This window comes from Microcaecilia unicolor, chromosome 3, assembly GCF_901765095.1.
Source record: "Microcaecilia unicolor chromosome 3, aMicUni1.1, whole genome shotgun sequence".
NCBI classification, from domain to species: domain Eukaryota; kingdom Metazoa; phylum Chordata; class Amphibia; order Gymnophiona; family Siphonopidae; genus Microcaecilia; species Microcaecilia unicolor.
This window is the reverse complement of record NC_044033.1, coordinates 280,679,749-280,694,480: the sequence shown is the minus strand read 5'-3', so window position 1 is coordinate 280,694,480 and position 14,732 is coordinate 280,679,749. Positions and strand designations below refer to the sequence as shown.

Below are 14,732 nucleotides of genomic sequence, written 5' to 3'. Positions count from 1 at the left end.
TTGTATACGTTAAGCTGTTGGTATGTAAATTTATGACGCTGTTTACAAATAATTCTGGTGTTTGTCTGAGATTGCTCAGTATATACATTTATGCATGAGGTTATATATGTACACATATATGCATTTTTAATTGTCATCTAATTCTATTTTATATACAGACCTTGTGTGGTAAGGGTGTTTTTATATGTTGCATTTAATACAAATGTGTGTTTATATACGCATATATTGTAACAAGGCCACAGATATCCCTCTGGAAATGGTGGTAGGCTCCAGTCTTCTTCCAACAGTCAACCCACAAAGTCTCTCAAAACAGCACAGCTTTTAGTACAGAACTGTTTATTCCTCTTTCTCTCCAGAAATGTCCATTTCCTGAATGTCCCAGGTTCAAACTCAGTCCCAAACAGGCAACAGTCCCATCCACTGCCAAAAGAAAAAGTCAAAACCCCGAACTTCCTTTCTTTTCAAACCCTCCCCCCCCCCCCCCCCCCCCCCCACAAAAAAAAAGTCCATGCCTCCTGGCTTTCAGTTTTAAAGCCTCTCCTATTAAGTGGTTGCAGGCTGGCAGTTCACTTCCCTCTACACAGCAACTTGACTCCTGTGACCACCAGCCTCCTTCAATCCCCTGCAACCTTGCATTAGTGTATAATTACAGTCCATCTGTTCCTCCACACCTGATGTGCTGGAACCCCCGGGACTCTCCTTCCTCCAAGCACTCCATTAACTCTGCTTCTCTGGCAGTTTGTTGGTTTGATCTCTCTCCTTTCTCCCAAGTGGGAGGAATCTTGTACTGATTTTTAACCCAAGGAAATTGAGCTTTTTCATCACTGCTCCCCTTCTGGCCCTTGTCTGCCATAGCAGCTGCTCTTTCCAGTCTTTATTTCCCTCCCTTCCATGTGGAGTCCCTAATAGGTTTTTGATCCTATCACCCTGATTCCTTCTCTCAGGGTCTTGTGGGGGATGTAGTCTTGACCCATACCTTATCCTAATCTGCCTAGACTCCCCCAGCCTCCTTACAATATATACATAAATGTGTGAGAATGTGTGTGTGTGTGTGTGTGTGTGTGTGTGTATATATATATTCCATCACGTATTACTACATAACAATGCATGTTTATGTAATTCATTAGATTATACGTTCTATGCAACATATTATACTGTTTTATCCCCTTTTTACTATGGTTGACTTGCTTTTTTATTATGAATGATTTGTATCTTTTAAAGATTTTCTGAATTCTGTATTTATCATTTTATCTATATATGTCATGTTTCATAACCTATATATATGGTAAAATTTAGATGAAAAGTTTTTCATTTTTATGTTTTTATGTTCTTAAACTAATTGATTTTATGTTTTAGACCCCTGATGAAGGCTTTGTAGCCGAAACACTGACTGTGTAGGGTCCCAATAAACTTTATTTTGGTGTTCTTACTACAGTGTCTTCAGGACTGGTCTTTCCTTGGATTTGGCGTTCTTCAACCCTTGTGTGTTTTGATAGTCTTGTTTCGTTTGTGGAACCCCTTCTTTCTTCTTGTTCAATCCTTACTTACAGAATCATTGGTTTAACTTAGCTCTTAACCGCTTTAGTAAACACATTGGCTAGTTTTTAATCTTTAGTTACAAAATCATTAGTTTAACTTAGCTATTAACCACTTCCATGAATGTAAGAGTGGACAAGCAGTATTGATTCATTATATTTACAAGACAATTTACAATATGATGTTTTTAACAATGTCATAATGCCAATTTTATTTATTTTATTTGTTACATTTATACCCCACATTTTCCCACCTATTTGCAGGTTCAATGTGGCTTACAAAGTATTGTAAGGCGATTGCCATTATGGATGATAACAAGTACAAGGTTGTGTTATGGTCACAGGTAGAAGTGTTTCAGGCGTCATGGGGTCAAGGATAATAAATTGTCCAGTACAATCATAGATTATCTTGTGTTGCTGGGTGTGGGGATGGGATAAGCTTTTTTGAAGAGGTGGGTTTTCAATGATTTCCTGAAGTTTAGGTGGTCATGTATTGTTTTCAATGCATACGGGAGTCCTTATATGAATACAAGGCTAAATATTCTAAGCAAAGTGACAGGTATTTTGATAACAATCATAAGCTTACACCCATAAATACTACTCAGATTAAGAAACAAACTTTAACCATTTTCCATCCTTCTCAGAAGTTTGTTTTAAGAAAAGTTTGGATAGATCACTTTGTTATCAGGCAGCACAACTTTGGCATACTTTACCTAAAGCTCTGACAAGCTTTTTTTTTTTTTTTTTAGAAAGTTTCTATTATGATTTTTCTTATTTTATTTTATATATTTTGCACTGAATTTGGGATTTAGCAGAATACAAAAGCCACATTACATAATTTTGGATCCTTTTTACTAAGATACGCTAGCGTTTTTAGCCGCTAGAGACACTCATATTTTCCTATGGTGTCTTTAGCGTTTAGCGCATGCTGTTTAGCACACACTAAAAATGCTAGCACACCCTTAGCGCTGCTTAATAAACAGGGCCCTTTATGCATTAAACTCAGAGCTATGAGCAACGTTAATAAAGTCATGTGTTAGTTAGAAGGAAGGGTTAGAGATGAGTGAGGCACTGACAAAAAAAAAGTTATACAAAAAGTGGCAAATCTGAGCCAAAACAGCAAGACTAACTTACGTGTAAAAGCAGCAATGTGACTGCTGATATGTGACCATCTCTGGGAAAAAGGTGACTAAAGCAGCAAATCCAAAATGCTGAGAACGGCTGATTTTACAAATCACAAGTCCATAAGCAGTCTATGAAAGTTACATGTTTGAATTTTAGGGTTGTTTTTTTTAATTTAACATTTTTTCTCATAAATGGATATTTTGTTTTTCACATAAAAAGGATGGGGTTTGGACTATTGTATTACAAATTGTTTACCTTAACAGAATTCATTAAAATCTTATGTTTTGTTTCTGGAGATTGAAGTCACCTTTTCCCAGAGATGGTCACATATAGTCAATTAAACAGCTGATGCCACTGAATAGTTAAGCACTGCCATCAGTGCTTAATTTTATCCAGTGACTGCTTAAAATTAGGACCAAAGTTCTTCCCCTACTCAAAAAGACTAGGAGCAGCACCTTCATAAATGAAGCCCAAGGAGGGAAAAAGAAAAGTTAGAACAGTTATTCATTAACATTTTTCTATTCAGATTCATTAAAAAAAAATTTTATCTGACACATTGGCTCTCGTATTACAGGAAATGAATAGTTCACCAAGTATGAAACACATAAAATCTGTAAGATATACATCTCAAGAGATAATAACTTTGTAAATATAAAGCCTTCATTCTTGAGTACATCACATTAACTCAGAAGATACTACCTTTAAAAGTTTAAAATTCTAACTAAACGTTTTAGATATTATTGTAACATCATAACTCACCTCTTGGAGCTTTGAATATGTCTGACCATTCCTATTAGCAGCAACTGCAAGAACATCACCATCAAAAACAAACTGAACGAAAGCTTTCAAATTGGGCCAAAATATCATCTGTGTATTGCTTAAGGAAGACATAATTTTCCAAGCGAAGTTGATAGCTTGAATACATAAAGATTCAGCTGAGTCTAGAAGCTGAGAAAATCACAATAGAAAAATTAGAGTTACACAAACGTTTTAGTGTTGTTTTAGTGTAGAAATCATGCTACAACACTTAAAAGGGGTTCAGTCCTTTGTGTATAGTCTCTAGAGAACACTGCAGCCAAATGAGAGCTAATCTCTTAAGGGCAAAAGTAGTTTTAGGCTGAAATTCAATTCCGTGTACACCAGTGGCCAGCAAATGAATAACTGCCCTATCCATGTGTTTTCAAAAAATATACAGATAATATTGGGTTGGATAGGGGAGGAGTTAGGGTAGGCCAAACATTTATTCGGATAGAGGTGATATTCAGTAGCTATTTGGATACTGTTCATTTAGCTTAGGCCTGCTAAAGAGCCAAACTTTTGACGAGTTAAGACTTTTGTTCCTAAAGTACTCAATACTAGCTGGAGAGCAGGTAATATTGATTGCTAAGAGAGGAATGTTATATTTTTGAATTAAATACAATCTGACCGATATTCAAAATGATTAAAACGGGCCGGAGAGGCTCAGGCCCACTGAAATCATTTGTCTATGGCTAACTACCAATATTCAGCAGCACTTAACCAGTTAGCACCAATGAATATTTGTGGTCAGCACATACACCGAAACAAGCTAACCTATGAAGTTCAGTGCCAACATTCAGCCCTAAATAATAATAATAATGATAACCACTTAAATTGAGCCACATAAATAGCAGCCCTATCTTAAAGCAGTTCAGTTTATGCAGTCGAAGGTTGAATATTGCACTTAACCACATAAGTTTAGCGGCCAACCTAAAACCAGATGTTCAATGCCAGTGCCTGGGCATGGCCTGGAACTAATGTCTGGGAACACAGATGACGGTGGACATAAAATGTTGATCGTCGCTGGCTAAGTATCGATCGGAATGAGTCCAGCAGGTCTGAACCTAAAATTAGAGCTTACACTTTTTCTTTTTTTAAATAATCAGCTCATTGTCCCTCTCCCATTTTTAAAGCATCATATAGAATTTTTTTCTGTCTCTCTTCTTCCCATTTCTTCTCCCCTCTTTCTTGTTATATCATGGATAGTGAGCCCTTGGGCTGTCATATGGGCCCTACTCAGAACAGCAGGGAAGTTCCAGGCGATGACTCACGAGTCACCAGAAGGATAAGCAATGCGGGACTGCGGACTGGATACAGGAGCAGGGCCTTGCAGAAGTAGAGAGGAAGGGCAGACGTTAGGTAGAAGTGTGGCTGGAGATTGGCAGAAGAGTGGCTGGAGCTTGGCAGATGCAGAGCTTACAGTGGCTTTGTGAAGGCGGGGAATGCCACCACTGGTGGGCTAAAGTAGCGTCCCAGAGTGATATCAACTGGGGCGCCGGGTGGAGACCAGATGCACATTGGCTACTGTCCTGCTAGTGATCTGGATATTGTATATCTGGATTTTCAAAAGGCATTTGATAAAGTACCTCATGAAAGACTCCAGAGGAAATTGGAGAGTCCTGGGATAGGAGATAGTGTTCTACCCTTTAATGGACTCATCATGGGTTTCATAGAAGCCTCCGAAACCAACTATAGTGTAAAAAACTCCTAAAAGGAAAAAACACTGTAGCCAAAAAAACGGAGGAGTCTATTTAATATAGAAAAAAAATCTCTTATCCATAACTATATGTTTAAAAAAAACTGGAAAAATCTAACAATAACTCAAGAATGGGTGCACCACATGTGCCATTTAATGTCAGCAAGTGCAAAGTGATGCATGTGGGAAAGAGGAACCCGAACTATAGCTAAGTGATGTAAGGTTCCACATTAGAACTTGCTAACCAGGAAAGGGATCTAGTGTCATCGTTGGCGATACAATAAATCCCTCTGCTCAGTGTGCAGCGGCAGCTAAGAAAGCAAACAGAATGTTAGGTATTATTAGGAAAGGAATAGAAAACAAAAATGAAGATGTTATAATGTCTTTGTATCGCTCCATGGTTCAACCGCACCTCGAATATTGTGTGCAATTCTGGTCATCACATCTCAAAAAAGATATAGTGGAATTAGAAAAGGTACAGTGATCAGCAGCAAGTAGATCAGGCTCCCTCTCCTGCCACGAGAGGTAGATCTGGGGTGGCTGTGACATTCCCCTTTTCCCATGCATCCCTTCTTTTCCTCCCTCCTCTTACCTCCATTCCCTCACTTCCTTTCACCTCTTTTTATTTTTTTCATCTTTATTTTTGTTTGTATTTTTCTGTAATGCTGACATTAACACCCAATTCTACATACAGCTCTTAAAATTGTGCACATAATTTAATTGCTTAAGGAGCAAATTAGCACCGATAACTGGGCACTATCAATTACTGGTGCTAACTGGCAATAGTTGGATTTTACATGTGCATCTTTATAGTTGCTATTCTATAAAGACATGTATATAAACATTTCCGCACAGACCCAAAAAGGAAGCATAGCCATGGGCAGGTCAGGGGTGGTTCAAGGATTTGCCTGCAGTGTTATACAATTTGGGAGATCCACGCCTAATTTAGGTGCAGGCACTTACACTATGGTTCAGTTGGTGTAAGTGCTGATGTCCAAAATTGGCATGAACCCCAGCGCTAGGCACTATTCTATAAACAGCACCCAATTTGGAGCACCAATTATAGAACAGCACTTAAGGATGCATTTTTTTGGCGCCCAATTTTGGGTGCTATTTTCAGAACTGAATCCTAAATAAAAGAAATATATATTTATATTGCTCTCACATATAAACTGTTTTCATACTTGTTGCACCTCACAATACCTCCTACTATGGAACAGTATTCTCTGCCTCTAACACTGGGAACTTTACCTATGCTGTACAGGCTGACCAAAAACACCAAAACTGAACCTATCGCCGAAATTTGCCACTTGGTTCACCTGGAAACAAAGCAGTGGCCTCGTCACAAGACCTCCCCCCCTCCCCCGAAAGAAAACCCAAGTCCACTTTAATAATCAGCTATGGACTTTTCCTTTAGGAAGCTATCCAAACCTTTTTAAAACCCCGCTAAGATAAATGCTTTTACCACATTCTCTGGCAACAAATTCTAGACTTTAATTACACGTTGAGTGAAGACAAATTTTCTCTCATTCATTTTAATTTTACTACTTTATACCTTCATTATATGCCCCTAATCCTAGTATTTTTGGAAAGAGTAAACAATCAATTCACGTCTACCCGTTCAACTCCACTCATTTTATAGACTTCTGTCATATGTCCCCTCAGCAGTCTTTTCACCAAGCTGAAGAGCCCAAGCTGCTTTAGCTTTTCCTCATAGGGAAGTCATCCCATCCCTTTTATCATTTTCATCACCATTCTCTGTACCTTTTCTAATTCCACTAAATCTTTTTTAAGATGCGGTGAACAGAATTGAACACAATATTCGATGTGTGGTCGCAACATGGACTGATACAAAGGCATTATAACATCCTCATTTTTATTTTTCATTCCTTTCCTAATAATACCTAACATTCTATTTGCTTTCTTAGTCGCCACAGCATGCTGAGCAGAGGGTTTCAACGTATCATCAACAACAACGCCTAGATCCTTTTCCGGTCATTGACTCCTAATGTGGAACCTTGCGTTACGTAGCTATAATTTGGGTTCCTCTTTCCCATCTGCCATTTAGATGCCCAGTCTCCCAGTCTCGTAAGGTCCTGTTGTAATTTTTCACAATCCTCTTGCGATTTAACAACTTTGAATAATTTTGTGTCATCAGCAAATTTAATTACCTCACTAGTTACTCCTAGATCATTTATAAATATATTAAAAAGCAGCGGTCCTAGCACAGACCCCTAGGACCGCACTATCTACCCTTCTCCAATGAGAATACTGACCATTTAACCCTACTCTCTGTTTTCTATCTTTTAACCAGTTTTTAATCCACAATAGAACACTACCTCCTATCCCATGACTCTCCAATTTCCTCTGGAGTCTTTCATGAGGTACTTTGTCAAACGCCTTCTGAAAATCCAGATACACAATATCAACCGGCTCACCTTTATCCACATGTTTGGTCACCCCTTCAAAAAATGTAATAGATTGGTGAGGCAAGATATCCCTTCACTCAATCCATGTTGGCTTTTTCTTATTAATCCATGCTTTTGAATATGTTCTGAATAAGAATGAATAACTAAAGGAATCATGAAAAATAACTAGATCCAGAGTGAGGCCGAAGAAATAGGTAGGAAAAGAAACCTTCAGAGTGAGGCCAATGTCTTGGAGGAAAGACAAACACTGAGGTTCTGGGTGATGATGGGAGGTCCATGTGAATATTGAAGTTAGTGATCAAATGCGAAAACTGATGCTGGCATCAGTGAGCAAGAAGAGGAGAGCATCCCATATGTTACAGGCAAGAGAAGGGGGACAGTATAAGACCAGGATGAAGAGAGGAGGGGAGAGTAACATAAAAACATAGGAGTAGCCAAACTGGGTCAGACCAATGGTACATCTAGCTCAATATTCTGTTTTCCAAACAGGAACCAAGCCAGGTCATAAGTACCTGGCAGAAACCCAAATTGTGGCAACATTCCATACTACAAATCCCAGGGCAAGCAGTTGATTCCCATATCTGTCTCAATACCAGACTACGGACATTTCCTCCAGGAATTTGTCCAAACCTCTTTTTAAACCCAGATACACTAACCACTGTTACCAAATTCACCAGCAAAGATTTCCAGAGCTTAAGTATTCATTGAGTGAAAAAATATTTCCTCCTATTTGTTTTAAAAGTATTTCCATGTAACTTCCTTGAGTGTCCCCTAGTCTTTGTACTTTTGGAACAAGTAAAAAATCCATTTACTTCTACTTGTTCTATACCACTCAGGATTTTGTAGACCTCAATCATATCTTCCCTCATCCATCCCTTTTTCAAGCTGAACAGCCCTAAACCTCTTTAGCCATTCCCGTACGAGAGGAGTTCCACACCCTTTATCATTTTGGACACTCTTCTTTGAACCTTTTCTAATCCACTATATTTTTTTTGAGATACAGTGACCAGAACTGAACGCAATACTCAAGGTGTGGACACACCATGGAGCGATCAAAAGGCATTATAATATTCACCATCCCTTTCCATAATTCCTAGCATCCTGTTTGCTTTTTTGGCCAATGTCGCATACTGAGCAGAAGATTTCAGCGTATTACCTAAGACACTCAGATCTTTTTCTCGAGTGCTGACCCCCAAGGTGGACCCTAGGATCAGGTAACTATGATTTGGATTACTCTTTCCAATGTGCATCACCTTGCATTTGTCCACATTAAATTTCATCTGCCATTTGGATGCCCAGTCTTCCAATTTTCTAAGGTCTTCCTGCAATATTTCACAGTCCACACATGTTTTAACAACCTTGAATAGTTTTTTAACATCTGCAAATCTGATCACCTCACTCGTCGTTCCAATTTCCATATCATTTATAAATATGTTAAATAGCACCGGTCCGGAGGGGGGGAGGGGAGGTTGGGAGTAGTAGTGGGGAGAGGGGAGGGATTTGGGGGGAGATTGGACGGGGGGGGGGGGGGAGTTAAAACTAAAACATGTAAGTTTGGCATTGCCTCTATAACAGAAATGTGGATGTTCAAGCTCTGTAATAAGTTTTCTTGGTTTTAGTACCTTTGTATGTCTAATGTTATGCCAATAAACAGATTTTTAAAAAAATAGCACCGGTCCCACAACTGATCCCTTCAGCACTCCACTGTTCACCCTCCTCCATTGAGAGACATGACCGTTTAACCCTACCCTCTGTTTTATGTCCAACAACGAATTCCTAATCCACACTAGAACATTGACTTCTATCCCATGACTCTTTAATTTTATCAGGAGTCTCTCATAAGGAACTTTATCAAAAGCTTTCTGAAAATCTAGATAAACTATATCAACCAACTCACTTTTATCCACATGTTTATTCATGCCTTAAAAGAAATGAAGCAAATTGGTGATGCAAGACTTCCCTTGGGAACCCATGATGACTCTGTTTCATTAAACCATGTTTGTCTACATGTTAGGTAATTTTATTCTTTATAATAGTTTCCACTATTTTGCCCAGCACTGATGTCAGGATTATCGGTCTATAGTTTCCCTGATCACCCCTAGAACCCTTTTTAAAAATCAGAGTCATATTGGTCACTCTCCAATCTTCAGGTACTACGGACGATTTTAACGACAGGTTACATATGGAAGTTTTTGTTAGTGCTGTCCTATCATATTTTAAAGATGTAAACCGTTCTGATTTGCTCTGCAAAATGTGACGGTATAGTAAATAAATACACGATATTAATAACAGCAGATCAGCAATTTTGTGCTTCAGTTCTTTGAGTACTCTTGGAAGTATTCCATCCAGTCCAGGTGATTTACTACTCTTTAATTTGTCAGTTTGGCTCAATACATCTTCCAGGTTCAGTGAGATTTAATTCAGTTCCTCAGCATCATTAACCTTGAAAACTATTTCCTGTACAGACAGATCCCTTACATCTTCTTCTGAAAAGACAGATGCAAATAATTCATCCAGTTTCTCCACTATGGCTTTGTCCTAAGCAACCTTTTTGGTCCTTCGTGATCTAACGGTTCCACGGATTCCCTCACAGGTTTTCTGCTTCTGATGTACCTGAAAAAGTTGTTACTGTGAGTTTTAGCCTCTGCAGCAAGTTTCTCTTCATATTCTCTTGTAGCCTTCTTTATTAATACTTTGCATCTGACTTGCCAGTGCTTATGTTGATTCTTATTTTTTTCATTTGGGTCCTTTTGCCATTCTTTGAAGGACAATCTTTTGAATATAATGGCCTCTTTTACTTCACCTTTTAACCATGATGGCTGGGGTTTTCTCTTCTTTCCACCTTTGAAAATACATGGAATGCATCTGGACTGGGCTTCCAAGATGGTATTTTTGAATAACGACCACATCTGATTTAGTGTCCTAACCTTTGCAGCCGATCCTTTTAGTTTCTTTTTAACCATTTTCCTCATTTTATTATAGTTGCCCTTTCAAAATTTAAACACAGCTACAATAGATTTACTTTGCAGGTTCATCCCAGATAGTAGCTCAAACTTGATCATGTTATGATCACTGTTTCCCAGGGGATCCTCACCGCCACCTCTTGTACTATGCCCTGAACGCCACCAAGGACAAGATCCAAAATGGCTCCTCCCTTGTTGATTCCTGGACCAGCTGCTCCAAGAAGCAGTCATTTATTACATCTAGAAAATTTGTCTCCCTGGCACTCCCTGACGTAACATTATTATTATAGAGTTACCGAATTTGCCAGCTTTCCTAATCTCTGTAAACATTTCTTTACCCGTCTGTTTGTTCTGTCCGGGCAGTCCTACAAGAATACTCCTTCCCTTCACACATGGAATTTGTATCCATAATGATTCCACACTGTAATCTGTGTATCCAAAATGATTCCGTTCTGCTATCTGTATCATGTAGAATGTTTTATTTTATTTGACTCAATTCCCTCTTTAACATATAGCACAAACCCCCCTCCAATTTGATCCTATCATTACAATTTGTACCCTGTTAACACAGTGTCCCATTGATTGTCCTCTTTCCACCAAGTCTCTGAGATGCCTATTATATCTACCTCATCATTTAGTGTTCTATATTCTAACTCTGCCATCTTATTTTTTCGGCTTCAAGCATTTGTATACAGGCATTTCAATTTGTGTTTTTTCCTTTGACCTACAAGCTGCTTAGATGTTGAAGGGGATAATGTGCATCCTTTATCCTACTCTCTCATTAAGCACATCTGGCTTACTTTCAGCATTGTTAAAATATCTACTGGGATTCCCTAAATGTCCTGTTTCAATAGTATCCTTCAAGGCATAGGAGCCGACTCTGTGGGTGCTTGAGCACCCCCAATATTGAAAAAATTCCTTGTATGTGTTCAAGGAAGGGTTATTTCCACTGGGCTTAGCACCCCCAATAATTTTGAAAAGTTGGCTCCTATGCTTCAAGGATACTCCACACACCGAACCATGTTCCTGGGTGACTGTAGGCTTCCCCCCATTCTAGTTTAAAAGCTGCTCGATCTCCTTTAGCACCAGCAGCCTGGTTCAATCCTGGTTAAGGTGGAGCCCATCCTTTCGGAACAGTCTCCCCCTTTCCCAGAATGTCGCCCAGTTCCTAACAAAGCTAAATCCCTCATCCCTGCACCATCGTCTCAACCACTTTGGAGCTCTGCCTGTCTTTTGGGTCCTGCATCTCTGAAAATGCTACCCTGGAGGATCTGGACTTCAGCTTTCTACCTAAGAGCCTAAATTTGGCTTCCAGAACCTCCCTTATTATCGAAAGTGATCGCCGGCCATCGGGAGATGGCCAGCGATCTCTCAAAAGTGGCGAAATCGGTATAATCAAAAGCTGCTTTTTTGACACCATCGCCGCTTTCCCGTCACCGAGCCGGCGAAAGTTCAAGGCGGCGTGTCAGCGGCATAGCGAAGGCAGGGCATGGGCATGGCTACCAGACTGCCAGCTTTAGTGCATAATGGAAAAAAAAAGCGGCGTTAATCTATTTCGCCGGTTTTACTTGGTCCTTTTATTTTCACGGCCAAGCCTCAAAAAGGTGCCCCACCTCACCAGATGACCACCGGAGGGAATGGGGGATGACCTCCCCGTACTCCCCCAGTGGTCACCAACCCCCTCCCACACTAAAAAAATAAAAATCTTTTTTGCCAGCCTGTATGCCAGCCTCAAATGTCATACCCAGCTCCCTGAAAGCAGTATGCAGGTCCCTAGAACAGTTTTTGTTGGTTGCAGTGGACTTCAGGCAGTCAGACTCAGGCCCATCCCCCCCTACCTGTTACACTTGTGGTGGTAAGTGTTGAGCCCTCCAACCCCCCCCCTCAAAACCCACTGTACCCATATGTAGGTGCCCCCCTTCACCCATAAGGGCTATGGTAATGGTGTAGAGTTGTGAGAAGTGGGTTTTGGGGGGATTGGGGGGGCTCAGCACCCAAGGTAAGGGGGCTATGCACCTGGGAGCTATTTGTATATATTTTTTTAATTTTTAGAAGTGCCCCCTAGGGTGCCCAGTTGGTGTCCTGGCATGTCAGGGGGACCAGTGCACTACAATTGCTGGCTCCTCCCACGAGCAAATGCCTTGGATTTAGCCGGAGTTGAGATGGCCGCTTTTAGTTTCCATTATCGCTGAAAAACAAAACTGGCCATCTCAAACCCGGCGAACTCTGGCATTTCGCCGGGCCAAACCGTATTATCGAAAGAAAAGATGGCCGGCCATCTTTTTCGATAATACGGTTTGGTCAGCTGTTTGCGGTGCCGCCAAAATAGACGCCGTTCAATTATTCCCCTCTATATGATATTAGATTAACAATCCCTATAAAGTCTATATGCCATCCAATTCAACTTTATTTGGGCTGTGTCGGCATTGCTGCGCAGATTACTACACAGGGGGTAAATGTCAAAATTGCCCAAGGAAATTTTAACAACATGCTACCCAGGTACAACCAGGTTTCAGCGGAGTAAATTTTACCTATTCAAAAATTTTGCTCCCCTTATCTAGATATATTTGAGCAGGTAAAACTGCTACATATGCAAGTTTAACCAGATACAGAAAGGGCCAGTTGAGGTGGGCTTTTTAAAATTAGCTAGGTAGTGTAATATTTGATGCTACTTGGACACAGCCATCTGCATGAATACCTTTCTTAAATCTACTTGCACAACATTTATGCAAGTAGTGGGAATTCTGTAAAAACATTTTGAAAATTCTGTGAAAGTATTTTAAAATTCTTCATACTTCAATCCTATTTTGTAATAGGACACTTATGTGAGAAGTCCAAAAATTCACCATTTGAAGCATATGACAACGTAGGCACCTTAAACATAAGGAGAAGTTAGGCCTCACCCTCGAATTTGTTTTCCTTAGCGTCCCTCTAAACCGGCCCAGAAAGGATTGATGGTTAATGCACTCCTACCAGCAGGTGGAGACTGAGAAATCCTGATTCATGAGTGAGCCTATAACTGTACAGTGCAGTCCCTCAGAGAATTAGTAACACATGCCAAAGCACAAAAAAAACCAGACACATTCAACCCTAATTTCCTTTATGCTCACCTCACTGTGCACAAACAGCAGGAGTTCCAACACGCTATGGACACACGTAAACCTCAGAACAAAACTCCCTGAATGTCAGGGACTGAGAAACGAATAAGAATCATTGTGTGTGTGTGTATGTATGTATATATATATATATATATATATATATATAGTGATAAACACAGTGGTTGTCCTACCCTGAGGAGGCCGCTAGGGGGCGCTCTCCTACAAGAAATAGGGAAAATGCCCTGGTATGGTCCCTAGGGGGAGTTCCAATTGGGACATCAGGGTAATGACCTGAAGGGGCCAGCAGAGGGAGCTCCAGCTAAGGCCTGAGCATGGAGACCAGGGAGTATCTGCAGCAGAGGTTCCCTGTTAAGAGTAGGGCTCCCAGAAGGTTCTGGACTCTTCCAGAACTGTGAAGAGGGGCCCAGAAGGGGTGTGGTGGGCTATTAGAAGCCCTATATAAACAGTACCTCCGGTGGAGCAGGGGAGGGGAAGAGAGGGGAACCTGAGGAGCCTGCTGGAGGAGAAGTACCTGGAAGAGGAGAGAGCGAGAAGGAGACGCTAAAAGTGAAGGTACTTACCAGGCCAAGTGGTGGATGGACTTGTGAACCAGGCCATGTTGTTGATGGACTTGTGACTTATTTAAAATGAACTAACAGCCATGGGGTGGAGGATAGGACCGTAAGGTTAATGAGAGTGAAGAAGGTCCTATCCAGGCGTGGGGGTTGTTTTACACTGAGTGCCCCTATCTCTCAAAGTAAAGGGACTCAGTGTACTTGCAAGTGAATGATAACAGGAAAAACGTTGTTCCCCACAAGACTGAATCCAGGTACCAATAAATTGAATTTGCATATGTTGACTGCCTAATTTGCATATTTGTGAATTCTGGAGAAGCTGTGTGAGAGTCCCAGGGAAAGTACCGTGGGTCACTGGCCGTGAACCAGAGGAGTGACTGAGGCACACGGGACATACCGGGCAAGGATTTCCAGCAGGAGGAAAGTATGGCAAAGCAGTCACCCTGAATAAGGGAGGAGCCCAGGATATTGAGGTTGGTGCTTGCAAGTCACTAGGAGAAGCCCAGCTGGAGT

General features: G+C 40.6%; 1 protein-coding gene across 1 annotated transcript in view; it reads right to left on the bottom strand.

The window, feature by feature from the left end:
- TARBP1 (TAR (HIV-1) RNA binding protein 1) overlaps positions 1-14,732 on the bottom strand; it is a 919,966-nt gene that overhangs the window by 427,857 nt on the left and 477,377 nt on the right. The window contains exon 17 of the mRNA XM_030198123.1: positions 3,420-3,608. Within this exon, the coding sequence (XP_030053983.1) occupies positions 3,420-3,608 (189 nt within the window). The remainder of the gene's footprint in view (positions 1-3,419; positions 3,609-14,732) is intronic.